General features: G+C 41.2%; 1 protein-coding gene across 6 annotated transcripts in view; it reads left to right on the top strand.

Annotated features, from left to right (window-relative positions):
* nlgn3a (neuroligin 3a) overlaps positions 1 to 26,191 on the top strand; it is a 292,218-nt gene that overhangs the window by 199,306 nt on the left and 66,721 nt on the right. For all 6 annotated transcript variants that reach the window (XM_043704767.1, XM_043704765.1, XM_043704766.1 and 3 more), the window contains one exon: positions 19,277 to 19,462. In XM_043704767.1, coding sequence (XP_043560702.1) covers positions 19,277 to 19,462 — 186 coding nt within the window. The remainder of the gene's footprint in view (positions 1 to 19,276; positions 19,463 to 26,191) is intronic.

Genomic DNA, 26,191 nt, shown 5'->3' with positions numbered 1-26,191 from the left:
ACACTGGCCTCGCTGTTCCTTGGACTCACTGCCCTCACTGTTCCCAGTTCTCGCTGCCCTCATAGTTCCCAGACTCATGGCCCTCACTGTTCCCGGGACGCACTGCCCTCACTGTTCCTGGGACACACTGCCCTATCTGTTCCCTGGATTCACTGCCCTCACTGTTCCCGAAGTCACAGCCCTCGCTTTTCCCCGGACTCACTGCCCTATCTGTTTCCTGGATTCACTGCCCTCGCTGTTCACGGATTCACTGCCCACACTATTCCCGAGACACACTGCCCTCGCTGTTCCATGGACTCACTGCCCTCACTGTTTCCGGACTCACTACCCTCACTAGTTCCCGGACTCACTGCCCTCGCTGTTCCCTGGACTCACTGCCCTCATTGTTCCCTGGACACACTGCCTTTTCTGTTCCTGGGACTCACTGCCCTTGCAGTTCCCTGGACACACTGCCCTCGCTGTTCCTGAAGTCACTGCCCTCGCTGTTCCCGAATTCACTGTCCTCGCTGTTCCCTGGACTCACTGCCCTTCCTGCTCCCGGACTCACTGCCCTCACTGTTCCCTGGACTCACTGGCCTCGCTGTTCCCTGGACTCACTGCCCACGCTGTTCCCCGGACTCACTGCCCTCACTGTTTCCTGGACTCACTGCCCTCACTGTTTCCTGGACTCACTGCCCTCGCTGTTCCCCGGACTCACTGCCCTCACTGTTTCCGGACTCACTGACTTCGCAGTTCCCTGGACACACTGCCGTCACTGTTCCCAAACTCACTGCCCTCGCTGTTCCCGAACTCACTGTCCTCGCTGTTCCCTGGACTCACTGCCCTGGCTGCTCCCGGACTCCCTGCCCTCACTGTTCCCTGGACTCACTGCCCTCGCTGTTCCTGGACTCACTGCCCTCGCTATTCCCGTACTCACTGCCCTCGCTGTTCCCCGGACTCACTGCCCTCACTGTTTCCAGACTCACTGCCCTCGCTGTTCCCCAGACTCACTGCCCACACTGTTTCCGGACTGACTACCCTCACTGGTTCCCGGACTCACTGCCCTCACTGTTCCCCGGACTCACTGCCCTCACTGTTCCCTGGACACACTGCCCTTTCTGTTCCTGGGACTCACTGACCTCGCAGTTCCCTGGACACACTGCCCTCGCTGTTCCTGAAGTCACTGCCCTCGCTGTTCCCTGGACTCACTGTCCTGGCTGCTCCCGGACTCCCTGCCCTCACTGTTCCCCGGACTCACTGCCCTCATGGTTCCCGGACTCACTGCCCACACTGTTCCCTGGACTCACTGCCCACACTGTTCCCTGGACTCACTGCCCTCACTGTTCCCTGGACACACTGCCCTTTCTGTTCCTGGGACTCACTGCCCTCGCAGTTCCCTGGACACACTGCCTTCGCTGTTCCTGAAGTCACTGCCCTCGCTGTTCCCGAACTCACTGTCCTCGCTATTCCCTGGACTCACTGCCCTGGCTGCTTCCGGACTCCGTGCCCTCACTGTTCCCGGACTCACTGCCCTTGCTGCTCCCGGACTCAATGCCCTCACTGTTCCCAGACTCGCTGACATGGCTGCTCCCGGACTCACTGCCCTCACTGTTCCCAGACTCGCTGCCATGGCTGCTCCCGCACTCACTGCCCTCACTGTTCCCGGGGCACACTGCCCTCACTGTTCCCGGACTCACTGCCCTCACTGATCCCAGGACTCACTCCCTCACTGTTCCTGGGACACACTGACCTCACTGTTCCCGGAATCACTGCCCTCACTGTTCCCGGGATACACTGACCTCACTGTTCCCAGACTCACTGCCCTCACTGATCCCAGGACTCACTGCCCTCACTGTTCCTGGGACACTCCCTCACTGTTCCTGGGACACACTGCCCTCACTGTTCCCGGATTCACTGCCCTCACTGTTCCCGGGATACACTGCCCTCACTGTTCCCGGACTCACTGCCCTCACTGTTCCCGGGGCACACTGCCCTCACTGTTCCCGGACTCACTGCCCTCACTGATCCCAGGACTCACTCCCTCACTGTTCCTGGGACACACTGACCTCACTGTTCCCGGAATCACTGCCCTCACTGTTCCCGGGATACACTGACCTCACTGTTCCCAGACTCACTGCCCTCACTGATCCCAGGACTCACTGCCCTCACTGTTCCTGGGACACACTGCCCTCACTGTTCCCGGATTCACTGCCCTCACTTTTCCCGGGACACACTGCCCTCGCTGTTCCCGGACTCACCGCCCTCACTGATCCCAGGACTCACTCCCCTCGCTGTTTCCGGGACACACTGCCCTCGCTGTTCCCTGGACTCACTGCCCTCGCTGTTCCCTGGACTCACTGCCCTCGGTGTTCCCAGACTCACTGCCCTCGGTGTTCCCAGACTCACTGCCCTCGCTGTTTCCGGACTCGCTGCCCACGCTGTTCCTGGGACTCACTGCCCTCACTGTTCCTGGGACGCACTGCCCTCACTGTTCCTGGGACACATTGCCATCACTGTTCCCAGGACACACTGGCCTCGCTATTCCCGGACTCACTGCCCTATCTGTTCCCTGGATTCACTGCCCTCGCTGTTCCCGGATTCACTACCCTCACTATTCCCTGGACTCACAGCCCTGACTGCTCCCGGACTCACTACCCTAACGGGTTCCCGGACTCACTGCCCTCACTGTTCCCCGGACTCACTGCCCTTACTGTTTCCGCACTCACTACCCTCACTGGTTCCCGGACTCACTACCCTCACAGGTTCCCGGACGCACTGCCCTCACTGCTTCCTGGACACACTGCTCTTTCTGTTCCTGGGATTCACTGCCCTCGCGGTTCCCTGGACACACTGCCCTCGCTGTTCCCGAAGTCACTAACCTCGCTGTTACAGAACTCACTGTCCTCACTGTTCCCTGGACTCACTGCCCTGGCTGCTCCCGGACTCACTGCTCTCACTGTTCCCTGGACTCACTGCCCTCACTGTTCCTGGATTCACTGCCCTGGCTGTTTCCATGCTGTACATCTCTATGACTCTAAGTGGGGAAGAAGGGTGTGGAAAACAACAGATTTGTTAGTTTGATGTCTGTGGAAGGGAAAATGTAAGGATTGATATAAAGGATAACGTAACTGAATATTTAGAAAAAAAATAGCAAAAGTGGGCACAGTTAACATGGATTTATGAAGGGGAAATCATCGGGTTTGACAAACGCATTGCAGGTTTTTGAAGATGTTGCTTATGGGATCGATGAAAGGAAAGCCAGTGAATGTAGTATGCTTGGATTTTCAAAACCATGAATTCTCCTCTCCTGAGGTTCAGAGTTTCCAACATCTCTCAGAGCAGGAGTGAATGGTGAAATGTTAGCAAAGTTGCGTGATCCCACCTGGAAGAAACTTTGGTGCAGAGGTTGAGAGTGACAGTGACCTTATAGATACTGTCAACACATCTTCTCTTTGTTGTGGTGCTGAAAGTTCCTTTAAAGAAGACACTCCATTCAGTTCAGATTGCCTCTGGTGAATTACAGATGTACCAAACACTATTCTTGGCTGAGGTAAAGATAGACGTGCTCCTGAAGAATCTTGGTATATAAGGCTCCTCTGTGGACAGTACTCTCCCCTCTATGAAAAGCAGTGCCCCCTCTGCAGCCTCAGCTTCATCTTTCACAAACCATGATTGACTACATCTATAGTCCTTATAACTCCAGCAAGTTCCTAAATAGAGGATAGAAAACTCCTCTAACCTTACTGTCAGAATGCAGCAACATTCCCTTCAGAATCCAAGAAGTCACCTAAACTCCTCCAAGAATACACCTTTGTATTTCAATATTTTTGTAAAATAATCAAGCACGTATCACCTGGAAGTTGGGCATCTACCCTTTTAAATAGCATCAATATGGTGGGGGGGGAGGGGTTGCAATCTTGCAGTTGAATAGATATTCAGTTGGGATTGTTAAGGACACATTGATCTTTGTGATCCAAATTGGCAGAATGAGAGAGGTTCTTTGAATCATGGTTTGTGCAAATGTCATGCAAGGTATATCCAGTTAGCAGTGTAATCATCATTGGACAATGTGTAGGCTGATAAGAGTGGCGTACTCATCATTTTCGGCTGTATCAAACTATATACGACTATATCTCAGCATATTCAGTTTCTGTATTCCTGGATCCAGCAGTTCTTTGGATCCAAGTGTTTCACCCTAAATTGGCCAGCATCTACAAGGCCCAAGTCAGGAGTGTGATGGAATACTCCCCAGTTGCATGGATGGGTGCGGCACCGGCAACACAAGAAGCTTGGTACCTTCCAGGACAAAGCAGCCCGCTTGTTTGGCATCGCACCTACAAATATCTACTCCCTCCCTTGCCAATGCTCAGCAGCAGCAATGTGTACTATCTACAAGATGCACTGTCAGAATTCACCAAATTTCTGAGACAGTACCTTCCAAATCCACAACTACTCCCATGTAGAAGGACAAGGGCAGCAGTTACATGGGGAGACACCCGCCATCTGCAAGTTCCCCTCCAAACCACTCACCATCCTAACTTGGAAATATATCACCATTCCTTCACTGGCGCTGGGTTAAAATCCTGGAATTCCCTCCCTAAGGGCATTGTCAGTCAACCTTCAGCATATGGACTGCAGCTTAGCACTAAATGATCAAGGGCAACTAGGGACAGGCAGTAAATGCTGACAAGCCAGCAATGCCCACATCTGACAAGTAAATATAAAACATTGAATGACTTAAAGACTTCAGATCACATGATAGAGGAACAAAATCATATTACACAAACAAGAAGGCCCTATTTTTGTGGCAGTAATTGACCTGTTTATCCTGATCCTCATAAAGAAAGTTATTCAAACATTTATTCGCATAGATAGGTTTTCAGAAAGATACTGTTTGAAATTCTCCTCGATGCCTGAATGGTTTGAAGCTCTCATCAGATATTTTTGTAGCTGAACATCTGTAGAGGATGCTCTTGATGCAATTGAATGTACTTTTTATCAGTCAACATAGCTAATGAAGTCTGATCTTGACCATGGAGTTCATTGTCCCTTTCTTACTTTCTATTTACAAGCATAATACACTAATGAGAGGTTTATTTCCATTTATCTTTCAGACCACCGTTTTAATCCTGTGTTTTTTTTATTTCAAACAATAAACAATTCTGATTCACCTAATTCCAGCTTTAAAACATTACTATTGTGGTTGAAAGAAAATTATCAAACACAATCCACTAAAGCTTTCCATCACAAAAATAATTGTGTCACATTGTGTGCATAACAGAGTGCAAAATAGACAGAAGATAGATGGTTGCTGCACTTTGTATGCACATCCCCATTTTCTGTTGCCTATTGGAATAATACGCAAGTCCATACTGGGCCAAAATTCAAGATCAAACCTATTTTAATTAGTACTTTTGGATTCTGTACAAAACCATGCAATATTCTTTCCCATCTATATTAATGATAACTATGAAGTCACCTCATCGCATTAGTGGCAGAACCAGATTGTTTTATGGTAGAGGTCATTAAATGTCACATCTTGTTAAAGTAATGCAATGTATTCTCCATCTCTCTGTAAAGTACAGGGTGAAGTGAATTTTGTGAGAAAAGGCAAATATTAAGTATCTAAATAATTTGAATTCTTTCAGACCAATTGCAAAACTCCTGGCTCCAAAGCTTCCCTGACTGGGTTTAATCTGTGATGGAAGTCTTATTCAAGCTGACATCATTTGGAGTTAGTGGGGGTGATTTTGCCTCTGAGTGTATAATTAATAATATTGGAACTACTGCTGTTACACATCTCCCAATTTTCATCTCCATTCAAGTCTATTGAGAGAGTTGTATAACAGGCAGCTGATCTGATATTACTTGTTTTACATGATTGTCCTAAGTTAAAATTATCCTCAGTGTGTCAGACGATTAACAGAAATTTCAGTAATCTCTGCTACAGCTGATTTTTTTCTGTCGGCTTCACTGATTAGTTAACAATTTGCTCCAGGGACTAAAAGGAAAATAATTGCCTGTGAAAGGAAAATGCTTCTCTGGGAAAAGTAAACAAATTAAGCAGTAATAAAGCACTTCAGGATTCAAACTTTACTGAAAATGGTTTGCAGAACATTTGTAAACAGTCATCTCTATGCAGAATAATAGAGTTTAACTGTATCGTTTTTTTTTATGTGAGGAATGAAATCATGAGTTGCAGAGTTCAGGGATGGCCTTAGGCTCGCTGCAGCTCAGTCTCCAGGCACAAGGATTATGCCTTTTGATTGAAGGATGCAGTAAACCATGAATAAAATCATCAGGTCACAGATGACTTACTGTTCATTTCATACCCATCACCCTGCAGTAATTTGTATTCAGAATATTCCAGTTGGGGAGAAAAAAGGTGTTAAAAACTTGCATTTAAATGGCACCTTTTATAACCTGTTGATATGTCGAAATGTACTTCTGCTAATTAAGTCATTTTTGAAACCTAATTATTTGTATATGGCGGGAAACGTGAGGCTGGGTTTAATGGGGCTCAGCAGAATGGGAATGATACAGGGGCGCAGGGAGAATTTGGGTGGAATTATAACCTGCATTGGATTCCCTGTATAGCATCATAAAAGATGTTTATTTCAAACACCCCATGAACTAGATTCTTACATAGGCTTTGCACCTGACAACAGGACCAAACTGAGATGTACTTGCTCGCGTCACACCCAGCAGTTTCTGGAACTGTAGCCGCCATCGGGTGGCAAACAGAGTTGCCCCATAAAGGCAGTCGGACTCCAGCTTTGTTGACCCCTGGCGTGTCGACAAGCTGCCTCCATGGAGATATGGCAGCTCATACTTGGGAGAGGGTGCACACCTGGTGATAAAATGGCAAAGCAGCTGCAGATTCGACTAAATTGATTCCTTAATCTGCTTTTTTTTTCCCACCCCCTTATTGTCAGTAACAGATTGGGTTCCTGTCTGTCCATGGATAGCTTTCCAAGAAGTGGGAATGTGTGGGCAGCTGTTTCAATGCTGATACATCCTCTGTTTTCCTGGCTGTCCCATCCAAGCCCACCAGTCCATAAAAATCTTACAAATACAGTTTAAAACCTGAAAGGTCTTTGAATTGTCTGCTTATTAACACATGTACCCCAGATGCTATTAGGTGGGTGACAGTTGAAGTCTGAAGACTTGGAGACCATGTCAACGGGAAAATTCCACATTTTATTTTTTCACCCTGGCTTGCAATATTAATCAGACTGCAATTGACCATTACAAGAAAAGGATCACATACCATATTCAGAGTGGCCTCACTATTACTATCTCTGAAAAACCTAGGAATCAAACAGAGAGCAGTTAAATATATGGACTGACAGGGTTCCAGGTATAGTTGTAGAAAATCTCATTGCACCAAAAGAATCATATAATTATCTCCTCACCATATGCACATTGTTTACAATGCTGTTTATTCTTTGCTATATGTTAATACCCATGGCTCAGGAAGCTTTCATGATGCTTCTATCTTAAGGCAGTTCATCATATCACCCCCAAGAATTCAAAACTATGAATCAGGAAGGTTTATTTGGTATCAGGAATATTACCTGCAGACATTGCTTTTGATTGCATAATGGCACATAATATCAGAGAGGAAGAACAACATAAGAAGACTTTGGAGATAAGAGCTTAGCAGACAAAACAGTTGTAATTCTTTGGATATCTGACTGTATCTGTTGAATCCCAGTGACCGTCCCCCAAATCATTGCTTACTAGGCCCTCTATTCAATGACTAGGAGCAAGTGTTACTGCTTCCTAAAGTAGATTTCCCTCTGTCTGCCACAGCTGGGGCTAATGTGCAAGGCAGCTCCAGAGTGTCAGGGAGGAAAAAGTGAGGACTGCAGATGCTGAAGATCAGAGTCGAACGTGTGGTGCTGGAGAAGCACAGCAGGTCAGGCAGCATCCGAGGAGCAAGAGGATCGATGTTTCAGGCATAAGCCCTTCATCAGCCTTTCCTGATGAAGGTCTTATGCCCGAAATGTTGATTCTCCTGCTCCTCGGATGCTGCCTGACTTGCTGTGCTTTCCCAGCAACGAGCTCCAGAGTGTCAGTATTTGTCTGGATGCGCAATGGCTGGTCAATTGAGGTGATCAGTTATTCCAGGAATAGCAAGTGGTAAGGTGAGGTGGAAATTGGATGTGGTACTTGTCTTCGGGCTGGGAATTATAATTAATGCCATTTGATAAGACTTAGTGAGCAATCTCACTGCTGTGGCAAGAATAACTCCTCCAAACTTGACACAACTTGCACTTAGCCAAAAAAAAGTATGATTCAACCCTATCATGTTAAATATCAAAGGCTAAAATGCTGATTACAAAGACTCCAGTCATATACTTTTCTAACCAGACTTTTATTTCTATTTCACACACAAGCTGTAACAATGTTGATTATTTGTTCCCCTTATGTATACTGACAGTTCTCACCCAATTATTGCTTAATTAATATATGTCCATCTCCTGTACTGTAGTCTCATTAGGCCTCAGGCCTCTTCGCAAACCCTTTTAGAGGATAACAGATCTTCCTTTAAAATAATTCAAAATAAATAAACTTGCTTTAAAATAATTCAAAATATATGTTTGATTGTGAAAAACAAGCAAATTAAGAAATATAAAATTTCCATCTTTAATGTAGATTACAGTTCCAAATGTCCCTTTTCCACTGTTTCTAATCATTTCTTAAAGTATCCTCTTTCCTTTGCAAAGCAATTTAAATATCAATCGTCGGTCTTTTTTAGTTCATGCATTTTGTTAAGTATTCATTATCCACAGTGACTTATTGATATAGCACTTAATGAGTATTGTTGTTGAGTCCCTTTTTAGATTTGTTCCAATATTTTCACTAAGAAAGTGAGGACTGTAAATGCTGGAGATGTCAGACTCAAAAAGGCGTGACACTGTAAAAGCGCAGCAGGTCAGGCAGGAGAGTCAACGTTTCAGGCATAGGCCCTCATTCCTGATGAAGGGCTTATACCAGAAACATCGACTGTCCTGTTCCTCAGATCTGCTTGACCTGCTGTGCTTTTCCAGCACCTCACGTTTTGACACTAAGAAAACATGATTAACAAGAACAGACATTTCTGCCATTGGGTAGTTTTTACTACACTTCTGATCTTTTTAATCTTCCAAGCCAAAAGCAAACATTTACCTCCCTCACACTTAACTCCCTTTCCAAATAAAATGTATCCACCCTCTTACAGTTGAGAACGGAGATTTGTATAAGGAACACCACTAAACACAATATCTGGCAACTTCTAATCATGAAAATTTCAAAAGACAATGTTTTTAAATGTTTTTCAATACTTTGTTCATCCAAACAGTCTTTTCCTTTTGGTTTTTCCTGATTACAAAAAACTCTGAGACATTATAATAAGTAACTGGCCTCATTTGCATGCCAATTCATCTGTTGAATTAGACTTTGCAATTCCTCCATTTCGGTTTTGGGAGCTATTGCATTTTCTTGTGAGCCCCAACTTAGACTCTTAGCAATGGGGCTAATATTTTCTGAATAGGATTGACAATGCAAAGTGACTCTTAACGCATTCTACCTGATTTCTAATTCAGTTTAATTAAAATCCCCAGAAGCCTGACTGACAATTTTGAATTGTGCTTTAAGTCCATTTATGAGGTTTTTTTGAAATTCATTGCTCCCACCCCGCAAAAAAAATCTACATGTATACCATAAAGATGGCTGAAAGCTGCCCTCACTATGGTTCCAGTAAAACTTAATAGTCAAACTAGTCCAGTTTTAATGAGATGGACCTTATTGAGAAGTATCCAAATATAGAGGCATAATTTAAGCAATATATATTCATTTATTAAACTTCCACAGTGTCGGCATGTGTTTAGTACCTATTTTGAAAGACAATTAAACATTTCCCTCTTGTCCTGATCTCTAAAGAGACATTCAACTTTGATATCAATTGATCTACATTCCAAAGTATTTTTTTGTGAACAAACCCACAAAAATCTTCAAAATTTATTTTCCTGCTGTTGGTGAATCTCATATAGTTTGGGCACCAGTTTTCTTCAAAAGCTTGTGCCACTCGCCTTTCTTTAGGCTACTGGAATCCATCAGGAGATGTTATTTCTATGCTGTGAAAGGGCTAGTTGTCCCTTATTTGGCATCTCTCTGTACACCTCATTCTCTCCAGCTTTTTAATTCTGCTGTTTGATATCTTTTGTTAATTTGTAATCTAATTTCTTCATAGTCATTAAGACTGCCTGATCACATGAGCTTCTTTCCATGAGTTACTGATATGTTTGTAGACCTCGTTAACTACACATTGTATATAGTTCTCTATCTCTTTCTGAACTGTTGCTGTTTGATTTCTCCATTCTATTAAAATAATTCCTGTTTATGGTTCAAGGTGTATTCTATGAGCATGCTCACTCCTTCAGCCACTTGAATTTCCAGTATATTCCTTGCCTTCCATTTTTGTTCTTCATGTTCCCGATCCATGGGCATAATCTCATGCTCCTCAACCTGTAGATTCAGCCAGTTGTTATATTTTCTTATGGTCTACCTTTCTCTACTTAAAATAATTTTATATTTAATACCCACTTTTGATTGTAGACATTTGCAACTGATAGCCTCACCTTTATCAGAATTTATCTGTCCTTCATCTAACAAACTGCCAACTGTGTCAAAACTTAATGAGCAAGAATGAGTTGATCGTCATGCCCCACTGTTCCACTAGCCATAAGAAAGTACTGTATATAAAATCCAAATTAGACCACTGAGATGATTGGTTTGTCATCATTAATGGAAAAGAATTATTGCAGCACACTTATAGTTTTAACAAATGATCGAGAAAAGAAAGGATTTCTAATCCATTACTATGTAATTTAAGACACAGCCACTTTAAAAATCCCAAATAAACACACAGTAATTCACAATTCTGTCATAATTCCATTTGATTTCAGTATTGATGGCATGTTGGCTGGAAAGCAAAGGTCTTTCTTCACTGTGATAGTTGGTCTGGTGCACCTACGTCTTTGCTACATTCTTTTAAACTTTTTTTTGTCCTTTTTCATATGTTGAGAGATGTTTATAGTTTGCCAGCTTTCGAGGTCTCTGGCTGCTCTTTTTAACAAACTGCAGCTGGATCAACCTAATCGTCAAGCACTTCAATTCGAAAAACACATTATGCTGCTCTGACACGATTGTGCATCAATCCACTGTTCCAACAACCTTGCCATGCACGGCCAAAAATGTGTACAACTTGATTTTACAAATATTATGACTTTCCTAGTATTTCAGCATTGTAGCAATATCCAACTTTCAAATTGTAGTCCAAAAAGTAACAATTATGTTGTCCCTTACACACCTCCACTTTTAAAGAAATTAAACGCCATTTCCTGATCAAATATGTTTTATCACTATGTTAGCATAACACACACATACAAAAAAACACAAGAAAATTACACTAATTCATCCTAACTCATTCTTTATGCAGGACTTAAAAAATCTCTTGTTCTTTTTCTCCTAAATTCCGAAACTATCCCAGCACAATTATATCCTTAATAGTGCGTCACCTATTACATTTTCACTCCCAGCAATGTGTACAATTTTAATTTAAATTTATAAAATAATAAGCTCCATCAGGACAGTCTTGAATTTTGAATCTTCAATTCTGTCCAAAATGTGGCAGATTATTGTCACTATAAATTATTGTTTCTTTGCAACTGTGATGGACATGGATTTCATAATGTCAAAATGTCAATAATCATCCCAAAACCTCTTTTTCTGATGTAGCGTGCTTCACCTGATAATGAAATAATTTCTTTTGGGAAAAGAAAAACTGGCATCTCCAATCCTGAATCTTCATCTTGCAACATAACTGCACTTATCCCCAAGACACAAGAATAAATTGCATTTCAAAAGGTTCCTTAAAGTAATGGGCAACTATTGGTCATTCATTTACGAGGATTGCCTTCAGTTCCTCCAGAGTTGCTTAGCACTCTATTGACTACTTCACTTTGCCTATTTTCATAACATATCTGCTAAAGGTATGTCTACTCTGCTGAATTTAGACAGAAATTCCTGATAAAATCCACACTTTCCTAGAAATCTGTTAAGTTCCTGTTTAGTTTTAGGAATGGAGACTTTGATCAGAGCCTTTGTTTTCACAGGCCCTACGATGCCCTATGATGTATCTTCTGTAAGTTACCTTCACTTGTGCAAATTCTCTTGACAAGTTTTATTATGAAACTAGCGAACTGTAATTGCTTTAAAAAGTCTTTTGATTGTTTTACATATTCATTCCAGATGATTTTGTGACTATCACTAAATAAGTTACACAACTGGCATTTTAACTACAACTTTACTCATAAGTCTTTGAAAAGTAGCTGAGGCTTTTTAAAACCCAAATGTCATGACTCGACATCATTGTAACCTGTTTAATATAACAAAGGCTGATATCTCTTCAGATTTTGATGTTAATTGTAGTTGCCAGATCAATCTTAGAGAGGAATGAGGCACTGCAAACCCTATGAATACAATCTTCCACTGAGGAATTGGATACAATTATTTTTACTACTGCATTTACTTTTCTGTAATCTATATGGAAACTTGTCAACCCATCCACTTTCGATCTTAACATCATTGTTGAATTCCAGCCACTTTGACGAGGTTAATCACATGATATTCTACCACATATTGAATCTTTGTTTCAACTTGTTCTTTCTAGGTTTAACCAGTGAGGATGTTGTTTTGTTGATATTGATTCCTCTGACTTATCATCATGCCTGACTAACATAATGCATCCTGATATATCACAACAGATTTCCTTGAATTACCTAACCAACCCTGTTAGGTATTCCTGTTTTTTTTCCTTTAAGTATGAAAAGATGTTGTCCTACTATTTCAGAACTAGCTAGTAGAATTGCAGGAGGTTCACTTTGTGAAGTATCTCCATTTCCTTTGTCATCTTTCTCACTGTCTCTGTCATCTTCCAAAATTCTTAGCACCAGATATACTTGCTTTTTTTTGTCTTCCTCTCTACAATCATATCACTTCAACATATTTATGTGACATAACTGATTCTTCTTTTTGCAATCAAGAGTATCTACCAGATAAGTTACATTCCTAACCATCCTACCTATCTTGTATGGACCCCTGAATCTTACTGTCAGAAGTTCACCTTGTAGAGGTAATACACTAATAATTTGTCTCCTGTTTGAAATATTCTAGTTGTAGCCTTTCCCATTCTTTCATATTTGTCTCTGAAGTTTTTCAATGCCGCTGTGCCACTTTGCATGACTTGAGTGTCTCTCTGGAAACATGTATGGGTAATTTGGGGTGGCACGGTGGCTCAGTGGTTAGCACTACTGCCTCATAGCACCAGGAACCTGGGTTCAATAGCAGCCTTGGGTGACTGTCTTGTGAAGTTTGCACATTCTCCCCATGTCTGCGTGGGTTTCCTTTGGGTGCTCCAGTTTCCTCCCACACTCCAAAGATGTGCAGGTGAGGTGAATTGGCTGTGCTAAATTGCCCATAGTATTGGGGGATATGTAGGTTAGGTACATTGGGCAGGGGCAAATATAGGGAAATGAGTCTGGGTGGGTTACTCTTCGGAGGGTCAGTGTGGACTTGATGGGTTGAAGGGCCTGTTTCCACACAGTAGAGATTCTAGATTCTTCATTGAATCCAGCTATTTTCTTTACCTGATAGAGTTTTCCTTGTTCATTCTAATGTACCTGTTATGATCATAGATGTATTCTAATGCATTGACCCCACTAGATTCATCATCTTGCAACATAACTGTTAGTAGATTTTTAGTAAACAGACATTTGGGGAATCCCTGGTAGCAAATAAGAAATCTAATCACTTTTTCCCCAATCTGTGGATATTCATGACAATATGCCTTAATTGTTGTTTTTAGAGTCTGATGGTATCCCTTTAACGCTCCCTCTGTTTACAGATGATAGGAAGTTGGCTTCCATTTTTTTATACCTAGATTGCTTATTACATCCTGCAAAAATGTAGGCACTGAGTTGTATTTCAACTGGTAGATCATAATGAGTAGAAAACTGAGTTAACTCTTTCCCTACTACCTTAGATGCACCTTTCCTTGAAGGAATGGTTTTTGGAAACTGGGTTGTTCATTACTGTATGGTAATAATAGTGATTTAGATGTCAGTAACAGTTCCTTCATTTCTTTAATGGAGAGGTTATGCTCCATTAAATGAATACAACAGTGTCCCAGTTGTATACATTGCAAATTCATTTTTTTCAAATATGGTAATTTTGTTGTTTTCTATAACCCGTTCCATCTATAGTTTCTTCATCGTCCTACTTAAAATCGATAGTATTTCACTGGATACTGTATCCATGTTAATAAAATGATTGATTATGGCTATTTTAGAAGGAACAAACAAACTTTTTAGTTTTAATTGTTATCGTTCCCTAATTCTGAAACTAGAATTCCTGTGTTCCTTAAGTCTGTTCCACTCCTTCTTATTCAGAAAGTTAAGGTAGCATTTCACACAGGATAAAAGCAAATTACTGCAGATGCTGGATGTTTTGACAAAGGGTCAATTAGACTTGAGACGTCAGCTCTTTTCTCTCCTTACATTTGCTGCCAGACCTGCTGAGATTTTCCAGCATTTTCTCTTCTGGTGGCATTTCACTCAGTTTATTCCGCACATTTATTGCATTTATTGTCTACTCATGCATGATTGAAAGATTGTGCCACAAATGTATTTATTACTGCACTGAAAATTTGTGTGACTAATGCAGTCCCTTAGAAGCAAATCTCAATCTTCTTCCTCAAAATCTTCCATTTTGTGTTTAGTTTCAGAAACTCAGTTATGCCATTTAGGACAGTCCATGGCAAAATAGTACTTTAAATCACACTGAAAACATTGATTAACCACATCAGGCCATTTGTGTGTTTCATCTTTTATTGGAAGTCGCAAATTCTCTTTGCATCTCAAAATTGTCAAAACATTTTGGTCCTCATTTGATTTAGTCTTAGTTTGTCTTTCATATGTCTCCTGTAGCTTCTATCTAGACTGTCTGGTCATTCTGTTATTATCCTGTCCTTTTTTTGTTGTATGGCCAATTGTCCTTTTTAATACCATGAACACTGCTGGAAAGGAATACTTTGCAAGGAAGTTTTTAATGCTTCTAATATTTGGTTTATCATTTTTGTAAACTTAACTCCTGTCAAAATAAAAGTCTTTTTGTATTTACTACTTTTGCACCATTAATAATTTAAATGCCAGCACAGACTGAGGTATTATCAGCTAAAATTTCTGCAATCTTGTATACAATCTATTGAATTCCATTGTGTATTCTTCTATGGAATGATCTTCACTCTTTCTAAATTTGTCAACATCTGACCAGGCTTCATAAGTAATTAATAAATGATCTTTTTTGATGAATTATATCCATGAAAGTTACATTTGTGCTCAAATTGTCAGGTTGCAATCTGAGAAAAACTTTTTTTTTATCTTGTTATTTTTTGGTAGTGAAACTACCAAGGCAATTCTTTGTATCTTTATTGGTAAAGCAGTAGTCATAGTCCACATGCCAAATTATTCTTCCAGAGGGCATCAGGTTCATTTTCAGAAAACAAGGGTGGATAATCATACCTCAAGATTTTCCATTTACATCTAGTAATCTTTTTGAACTTTTCTTCAAAATATTATTTGGTTAAAATAATTCTTAGCTCTCATTCCTTAACTTACAAGTAATTAATCATCTTCTGCTACCAGTCTCAAATAGCAAAGGTTAAAATGCTGGTTTGGCAGAGTCCAGCCATATATTTTTCTCATCAGAGTTTTATACTTATTTCACAAATCACAAACACTAATAGCACCGATTACTTGCTCCCCATATTAATGCAGCTAGATCTCACCTGATAATTTCTTATTTAATGTTCCCTAATGTTCCCATCACCTGTTCCCTACTTCCATTACGTTTCAGATAACCCTGCAAAGCTGACTAGATCATAACAGAAATGGCCCTAAATCAGTGCGTCAGCAGGAGAGCACATCAAAAGAGAGGAATATGAAATAGGGGATCAAAGTTTGTGCGAAGATTTGTAGCTCGGGTGCTCGTTGTTGTGGTTCTGTTCGCCGAGCTGGAAGTTTTTGTTGCAAACGTTTCGTCCCCTGGCGAGGCGACATCCTCAGTGCTTGGGAGCCTCCTGCGAAGCGCTTCTTTGATGTTTCCTCCGGTGTTTATAGTGGTCTGTTCCTGCTGCTTCTGGTTGTCAGTTTCAGCTGTCCGCTGTAGTGGTTGGTATATTGGGTCCAGGTCGATGTGTTTGTTGATGGAGTTTGTGGATGAATGCCATGCCTCTAGGAATTCCCTGGCTGTTCTCTGTCTGGCTTGCCCTATGACAACCAGACTACTGAGACCCCTAGGACTCATAACGGCACACAAACTAACAGCCACGCTCAGACAACAACTCACCAGAACGAAGGACCCGATACAAACACATCGACCTGGACCCAATATACCAACCACTACAGCGGACAGCTGAAACTGACAACTGGAAGCAGCAGGGACAGACCACTATAAACACCGGAGGAAACATCAAAGAAGCGCTTCGCAGGAGGCTCCCAAGCACTGATGATGTCGCCTAGCCAGGGGACTAAATGTTTGCAACAAAAACTTCCAGCTCGGCGAACAGAACCACAACAATGAAATAGGGGAGACATCATCCTGTATCCAAAGGAAGAAGCTAACAATGTATTGCAAAATATTTTCAATTTATAGAAGTTGAAAAACCAAGTAACTAAGTGAACTCTGATATATAAGTTGTCATATAGTTTTCACTTTTCAGAATAGAATTCAACCAAACTTACCAATAATCCCAGACAGTAAAACCAGTTCAAAAAACACAGTAACATTTGAAAAAGTAAGATGAGGCAGACTACAATGTCATTGTAAATTTTACTGGACTGTCATGAACTCTAATTGCTAATGTGTCTTCTATCTGGTACTTTCCTTACACTAGTTCTACTCTCCTTAAATACTCCTTGAAGTACTCCTTAAATGATATAAGGTTGAAAAGTGACTGACGAGAAATATTTCTGTAGAGCCTTTGACAATGAAGGTGGTTCTCATTTCAATGAACCTTGTCATAGAGTCATAGAGATGTACAGCATGGAAACAGACCCTTCGGTCCAACCCGTCCATGGCGACCAGATATCCCAACCCAATCTAGTCCCACCTGCCAGCACCTGGCCATATCCCTCCAAACCCTTCCTAATCATATACCCATCCAAATGCCTCTTAAATGTTGAAATTGTACCAGCCTCGACCACTTCCTCTGGCAGCTCATTCCATACACGTACCACCCTCTGTGTGAAAATGTTGCCCCATAGGTCTCTTTGATATCTTTCACCTCTCACCCTAAACCTATGCCGTCCAGTTCTGGACTCCCCCAACCCAAGGAAAAGACTTTGTCTATTTATTCTATCCATGCCCCTCATAATTTTGTATCCCTCTATAAGATCACCCCTCAGTCTCCGACGCTCCAGGGAAAACAGCCCCAGTCTGTTCAGCCTCTCCCTATAGCTCAAATCCTCCAACCCTGGCAACATCCTTGTAAATCATTTCTGAACCCTTTCAAGTTTCACAACAACTTTCTGATAGGAAGGAGACCAGAATTGCACGCAATATTCCAACAGTGGCCTAACCAATGTCCTGTACAGCCTCAACATGACCTCCCAACCCCTGTACTCAATACTTTAAACAATAAAACAAAGCATACCAAACACCGCCTTCACTATCCTATCTACCTGCAACTCCACTTTCAAGGAGCTATGAACCTGCACTCCAAGGTCTCTTTGTTCAGCAACACTCCCTAGGATCTCATCATTAAGTGTATAAGTCCTGCGAAGATTTGCTTTCCCAAAATGCAGCACTTCGCATTTATCTGAATTAAACTCTATCTGCCACTTCTCAGCCCATTGGCCCATCTGGTCAAGATCCTGTTGTAATCTGAGGTAACCCTCTTCACTGTCCACTACACCATTTGCAAACTTACTAACTCTACCTCATATGCTTGCATCCAAATCATTTATGTAAATGACAAAAAGTAGAGGACCCAACACCGATCCTTGTGGCACTCCACTGGTCACAGGCCTCCAGTCTGAAAAACAACCCTCCACCACTACCCTCTGTCTTCTACCTTTGAGCCAGTTCTGTATCCAAATGGCTAGTTCTCCTTGTATTCCATGAGATCTAACCCATTGCTGACTTGCTTCCATTTAGTATTCTCTTGCATTGACAAGGGATAAAGGCATGGCAATTGCATTCTAGTGAAACCATATTTTTCACAAGGCTTTGGCCTTCCAAATGGGACACAATGTGCGGTGACTTTTGCAATCCAGAACTCTACAGTAACACAGATATCAATCCAACCTGGCAGAATAGATAGAGTAACGTTTTTGACAAAACTATCTTTAAAGCAAATTAGAGACATTTAAAGAACAAAATATAATCATTTTGTCAATGTAAGCTTTTACTGAAACTAAGAAGATCTGATACTATACAAAGAAAAAAATGTGTAGTTTTTTTTATTCTGTCATGGTATATAGGCTTCACTGTTGGGCCACCATTTATTTCCCATCCCTTGTTGCCCTGCTGATATGAGTCAAGTTGGATGAGGGGACTGAACTAAAATAACATACATTGCTTGCAAAACATCTGTAATTTTTATTTGGGTCAACAACAGTGGCCATGGTTAAGCATCTGTTACTTTTATTTGATGGCGACCCTATCCTGCATTGATCTTTGCAGATGATGCTGAATAACAGACATGTATTAAGCTAACCTCACTCAATTAGGCAAGCATTTGAAAACTAAATTGACTCTCCAACAATGTCAGTGCAAAATGATTTCCTTCTTTCAGTAAAGCTTAGTTCAGTAACTAAGATTAGTTAACTTAGATTAGTTCAGTAGCTAATCTCTGAATCTGGATCATGGTTTGACATGATATCAGGGTGAAGCAGAAGGAATTCTTTGAAGGAGGCAGTGTCACTCTGCTTTGGAGTCATGTGAAGCTTTCATTCTAGATATACACTCACAAGTTTAGCACTGGTGAAATAAACAAAGTGGTTTGCATTGATACCTGTTAACAATGGAAAAGAGCCTCATTATACATGGTTTGATTGTAAAAGCCCCCCTTTTTCTTATATTTAGAAAGTACAGTAACCTCAATTGCAATTTGTACAGAAGAGTAAGTTACACACATGTTGAAATGTTTGTCCCAATGCTTTCTTAATATAATGCTTTCTGTTTGTTACAGGTTTCTTAAGCACTGGGGATCAAGCTGCAAAAGGCAATTATGGCCTATTGGATCAGATCCAGGCCTTACGCTGGATTAGTGAGAACATTGCATTCTTTGGAGGGGATCCCCTACGGATTACAGTTTTTGGATCTGGAATTGGGGGCTCATGCGTCAGTCTTCTCACACTGTCCCATCATTCAGAAGGTAGAATCATGAACAAGTTAATCTTTTTCCACACCTGATTACTTCCTGTCGTAAGGGGAGAACTCAGTGAAGCTTGGGAGGGGATAGGAGTTGGTGGTTGATGGTATCAGAAAAGTCTTTTAAACAAAGGTTGAGAGGTTTAGAAAAAAATGAGATGCTTGAGGGAGGTGATTGTGTTAGGGTTAGTAGAGAAGTAGGACTAATAAGCAATGGTTTTGTAAAGTAGTGATTGGGAAATTTAACTTGAGAGGCTTTATAAGGAGTAAGATATTATCACCATCCACCAAATGTCAATGCAATTACCCACGATAGTATGAGTCTGTCAGGAGCTTTGCTCAAGAATAATGAATTACACTGCAGTCATTAGAGAACAAGAGGTAAATTCAATGCAAATGATTGAAGGAACAACATGGGCCACACAAAACCAGGAGTCGGAATTTCAACAGGATCAAAGAATCCAATGAAAGGTAATCAAAGATTTCTGAAGGGCAGTAGAGAAGGATAGAGTCCATGGTCATGGGAAGTGAGTGTAGATCCTTCAGCAGAAGCAGAACAACTTTTAGAGCTGAAATAAGTCAGAGCTAGGTCAGCATAAAGCCCTGGTGGAGGAGATGAAAACTATCCCACAGAGGCAGAAGTGATAGTGGAATAGAGAGTGTCTAGAAAAAGACACAGTCATTTTCAACAGAAAAAGTAAAGGCAGATAATACAAAAAGCCCAGAAGCCACAGAGAAAGGCATGATGACTCAGGATGAATCTGCAACCTAATTCCGTGGAGCTGCCTTTGTCACATGTTCCTTATTATTTTTGCTAAATAGAATTCACTTAATTGCAGATTTGCAATAAACAATTACTGTATACTCATACAAAAGTCAAATTTTTTTAGACTATTTTTAAAGGTTCAATGTATAAGGTTGGCACTAGTTCTGAGGGGCTGAAATTCGTGCTGCAGTCCGAAATGCCTTATTATTAGCTGAAGTTGTTTTCATCACTCAACTAATCCTGGGTAAAAAAGAAAAACACAGTGAATTACAATAAAGGTATTGACCGAATAAAAACAAGGGAAACAAGAATGAATTAATGGCAGTAAATTTTATTCATACATAGTGGTACAAAAATTTAACATGTCAAACTCATTGAAATCCTGCAAAATCACAGTGTTCAACATCGTCATGGCCTGGTATTTTGGCACACTTAAAATGAAACATTTACTAAATTCTGAATATGTAAGTGTCTTGAACTTTCCTGTCAATTCTTCCATTTCCCTCCCATTTACTCTCCTATGTAATGAACCTCAGCAACATTAACAAATTTGTCAAACAATTAAATATATATGTGGTTAGTAAGTTTTGAGAAGATTTGTAGTTCAGGTTGAGGTTCTGGATATAGGTTTGCTTGTGGAGCTGGAAGGTTCATTTTCAGACGTTTCGTCAGCATACTAGGTAACATCTTCAGTGCGCCTCCGGACGAAGGAGGTGATGAAATGTCTGAAAATGAACCTTCCAACTCAGCGAGCAAACCTACATCCATATATGTCGCTAATATTATCTCACTTTTATTCAGATATAATGGCACAATTAAAATGGTTAACTTTTTAACGATATTAACATGGTATCACAGTGGTCAGTGGTTAGCACTGCTCCTTCACAGTGCCAGGGACCTGGGTTCGATTCCAACCTCGGGCAACTATCTGTGTGGAGTTTGCACATTCTCCCTGTGTCTGTATGGGTTTCCTCTGGGTGCTCTGATTTCCTCCCACAATCCAAAGATGTGCAGATTAGGTGAATTGGTCATGCTAATTTGCCCATTGTGTTAAGGGATGTGTAGGTCAGGTGCATTAGTCAGGGTAAATGTAGAGCAATGGGTTTGGGTGGGATACTCTTCAGATGGTCAGCATGGACTTGTTGGGCCGAAGGGCCTGTTTCCACATGGTAGGGATTCTAAGATATTAACTTTTGCATGTATACTATACAAAGTGCGATAAGTACAGATAGACTTCGTACCAATCTGAATGAATGAATGAATAAATTAAAACGTGCTGTTGTAAACTAAGTCGGCTAAGTAGAGTTATGAATGAATGAATACAGAGACAATATAGTAAACAAAGAGCAATGAGTAGAGTTACCAGTATGAACGAATGAATGTGATGTCGTTTAAGTGGGTTAATGGGAACATGCAAAATCCATTATCAGAGGTTTATAATGCGATATAGTAGGGTCAACTTTTACATGGGAAATATGGAAAATTCAACAAAATAAGGGGTCAACTTTTACATGAGACCGACTTTTACATGAGTATATACAGTAATCCATCATCAAAGCTTACAGAAGAAAGGTCCAAACCTCCAGTACCTTTTGCAAGTTGGAATATTTGTTGATTTTATTTCTGAAAAGCTCTGCCTCTAATTTTTAGGCCGTATTTCTTGGTTCCAGAGACTCCCAACTATTTGGAAATAAGTTTTGCTCTATTTAGCAGATATGTCTGAATAGGTTAATTAAAAATGTTGTAACAGAGCTCTGGAGCAGGTGGGACTTGAGCCCAGGTCTTCTGGTGTCACTACCATTGCCCCACAAAATCCTCAGTTCTTACCAGAGTGATACCTGGACTCTCAAAGTTCAATTATAAGAAAAAATACCAACTTTGGTATTAAACCCTGAAATTAAGGAGGCTATGAGGTGATTTGGTTGAAGTAATCGAGATATCAGTGAACAGATAGGGTATACAGAGAGAAGTAAGGGATCACTGAATCTGGCATAAATCTCATTTGCCCTTATTATATGTTATAACATGTCTGAACAGATTGATACCTAACATTCTGTTCAATCTACACTGCATCTCCTGCAAGGTGAGCAGAGAGGATTGACTGTAAATCTGTATTGATTATCTTGAATGTGAAGATAGTCAGATATTTGTAAAGATTAAGTAGCAGACCAGAATCAAAAAAGCTGAGGAGTACAGCAGAACAATATAATGCTGAATGTCTATCCCTGGAAATCAAATTAGAGCCATCCCAGACAGGGCTGCCAACTCTCAGTTTGATGTATTCCTGGAAAGTTGATGACCTGTCATTTGATTATGTGACAGCCAAGGTTTGATATGTTGCATTTATCCTTTAAAGATTTGCTTTGTTCAGCTTCTTTGCTTACTACAGGACTGTAAAAATATTTTGTTCATTAGCAAGGATGTGCTGGATATCAGGAAATATAACAGTACCTTTGTAAATAATTCATTAATGCTCCGAGAAAGGCACATTCTCTGATGTTTCAGTGTCTCTGAAGAATCAAGCATAGACAATTTTTTACCGTCTCAAGCGAAAACAGAAAATGATGTTAACATTCAGCAGCTCACAAAGCACTTAAAGCACTTAACATTTCCTATTATTTGTAGATGCTCATTGGCCTATCACATTTTCTGTTTTTGTTTGAGATTCCTACAATTTGCAACATTTGGAGACTTTATTCTTTAATTTGAGTTGACGAATGGAAACTTGGATAAGCCTTAATGAAAGGCTTCTCATTGTTCGAGTTCGTCCAAACTGTAAGCCATTTTGTTGACTCTGTGGATTCTCTTTTTTCTGATGAGTTCAATACACGATTGACTTGACGTCTACAGACCACCTTGTTGTTGGTGCTTATAGGAACTTCTGCAGCTGGTGCACCTCTGGCTTTCCTCTGGGCATCCTAGCTAGATGTTTCTCAAAATATGATAAGTCATGTTTGGTTCTTGCTTTCCCATGGGTCGGTCAATTGCAGCATTTTCCCAAGGTGAATGGTCTGGAGTATAACAGATTATAAAGCTTTCTCTTTATTATTTGTGTTGATTTACTTGAGCTGAGGAGCATTATACAATGGTCATTTAATCAGTAACATTATAGCATCACCCACTGATTCGACGCTCCTGGGACACATACAGCATTCAGTCTGTTTCCTTCTGGGTCACACACAGTCTAGGTTGGTGTCCACTGAGGGCCACAATGAATGGCGGGTCTTGCTGCAAAATCTTTGTAAGGTAAGGACTTCTGGGATCTTGAGAACATGATGAAGTTGGATGAAAGTTTAGAATAAAGTTTGCAATTTGCTTACATAGGAAGAATATTATGAAGATTGTTTGATGTAGCTCATTAATAATTAATTCAAGACGAAATAGGAAAAGCATTATAAAACCATGCTGACACCTTCCATTTCACTAGCTTTGTGAAGCTCTGTTGAATACTTCTCCAATGTCGCTGATTGCAGACAATTGAGATTAGTAGTATCTATTGGTGATATTAGTAGTATTAGCAGTAAGCAGCTAACCTTATAGAAGGAAGCCAACAACAGGGCACTGTTTGTATAGTTGAAGGTAATGTTTTCTTTTCTTGAATTCCAGAGTAAAATAGCACAACTATTTTGGAATATGTAAGTGGAAGCTTTACTAAACCTACAATGCTGGAGCAAGCCACAATGCCATGTGTTTCCCATCTTTCCTGTCTGCTATATGCTAGTTTGTTCTCGATGGAATAAATGGGGAGGCAATGGTGTAATTATATTGTAACTACACTAGTAATGCATAGACCCAAGTAATGCTCTGGGGACTTGGTTCAAATCCAATCAGTGCAAATTGTGGAATTTGCATTAGAAAACACCACAATTCTGGAATTACATGATTGTCATTGTCAATTGAGGAAACATGAGTTAGGAAGCTTCTTAGGAGTTTCTTGAAACCCTTGCTGACAAATCATTTCTCCTCAATGTTAACCACTTGGACCAAACACTGAGGGTGGCAGAGGAGTGAAATGTACTCTGCACGGTAAAGTCTTCAATATCCATCACTACTGACCAAGCTAATTGAGTCTTAAAGGACATAACTGTTCAGTTTAGCCCACGGGCGGTGGTGAGGAAACCGATAAGAGGGAAGAAATACTTGACTTCATCCTCAGTAACCTATAGAAGATGCATCTACACATGACAATATTGAGTCGACCATACCTTTTTGGAGAAAAAGTTCTATCTTCACATTGAGGATACCTTCCACTGTGCTATGTGACACCACCTTCAGGCAAAATGAGAAAAATTTCAAACCAGTATAAGACTGAGCATTCTTCAAATGCTGTGAGCCATCATCAGCTGGAGAGTTGTACTCCAACACAATCTTTACACTTCTGGTCTGACATAAACCCTGCTGTAACATCACCATCAAGCCAGGGAATTAACCCTCCTGCAATGAAGAATGTAAGAGTGCATATCCAGAGCAACACCAGGCACATCTAAAATGAGGTGTCAACCTCTTGTAGCTACAATAATGTACAATTTGTACTTAGGGTGGCATGGTGGCTCAGTTGTTAGCACTGCTGCCTCACAGTGCCAGGGACCCGGGTTTGATTCCCACCTCAGACGACTGTCAGTGTGGAGTTTGCTTATTCCCCCTCTGTCTGCGTGGGTTTTCTCCCGATGCCCTGGTTTCCTCCTACAATCCAAAGATGTGCTGGGCAGGTGAATTGGCCTTGTTAAAATTACCCATAGTATTAGGTGCATTAGTCAGGGGTAAATATAAGGGTCTGGGTGGGTTACTCTTCAGAGGGTCAGTGTGGACTTGTTGGGCCAAATGGTCTTTTTCCATACTGCACGGAATCTAATCTAACCTAATTTTACAGGATGTCAAACAGAATTAGCAGGAAGTGACAGAGCTAAATAATATCATGGACAGCAGATTCTACCACAGTGAGTCCACATTGATGGACAGTTCTACAACTCACTAGAGAAGAAGGCTCCTCAAATATCCTCCAAGTCTTGGAGGGAGACCAATACATCCATGCAAAAGATATATCTGAAACATTTGCATCAATCTACAACCAGAAATGCCGAGTAGATGATCCATCTTGGCTTCCTCTATCAGTATTGCCAATTATCAGTAAACTGATAAAAAGTGTCATCAAAGTGCCATCAAGCAGCATTTGCTCAGTAATAACCTGCTAACTAATGCTCCGTGAATTTCACCAGTACCTTATCTCCTAACTTCATGGCAGATTTGCTTCAATCATGGTCAAAAGAGCTAATTTTCAGAGATAAGGCAAGAGTGTACTCTTGACATTTGACTGAGGAATCAAGAAAAAACTAGCATCAATAGGAATCAGAAGGAAAATGATATGCTGGTTGGAGATGTAACTGACATAGAGTCATAGAGCAGCACGGAAACAGACCCTTCAGTCCAACCTGCCCATGCCCACCAGATATCCCAACCCAATCTAGCCCCACCTACCAGCACCTGGCCCATTTCCCCCCAAACACTTCCGAATCATATACCCATCCAGATGCCTTTTAAATGTTGCAATTGTACCAGTCTCCACCAATTTCTTTGGCAGCTCATTCCATACACATACCACCACCTGCGTGAAAAGGTTGCCCCTTAGGTCTCTTTTATATTTTGCCACTCTCAAAAGAAACCTATGCCCTCTAGTTCTGGACTCCCTTCGAGTTCTAGACATCCTAACCATGCCCCTCATGATTTTATATATCTCAAAAAGGTCACCCCTCTTCCCCTCAATGCTCTTGGGAAAACAGCCCCAGCCTATTCAACCTCTCCCTATTAGCTCAAACCTCCAACCCTGGCAACAACCTTGTAAATCTTCTCTGAAACCTTTCAGGTTTCACAACATCCTTCTGATAGGAAGGAGACCAGAATTGCTCACAATATTCCAAAAGTGGCCTAACCAATGACCTGTACAGCTGCAGCATGACCTCCCAACTCCTC

The sequence above is a fragment of the Chiloscyllium plagiosum genome, chromosome 15 (genome assembly GCF_004010195.1).
Source record: "Chiloscyllium plagiosum isolate BGI_BamShark_2017 chromosome 15, ASM401019v2, whole genome shotgun sequence".
Lineage (NCBI taxonomy): Eukaryota > Metazoa > Chordata > Chondrichthyes > Orectolobiformes > Hemiscylliidae > Chiloscyllium > Chiloscyllium plagiosum.
Note: the sequence above shows the minus strand (reverse complement) of the source record. Positions and strands in the feature narration are given on the sequence as shown.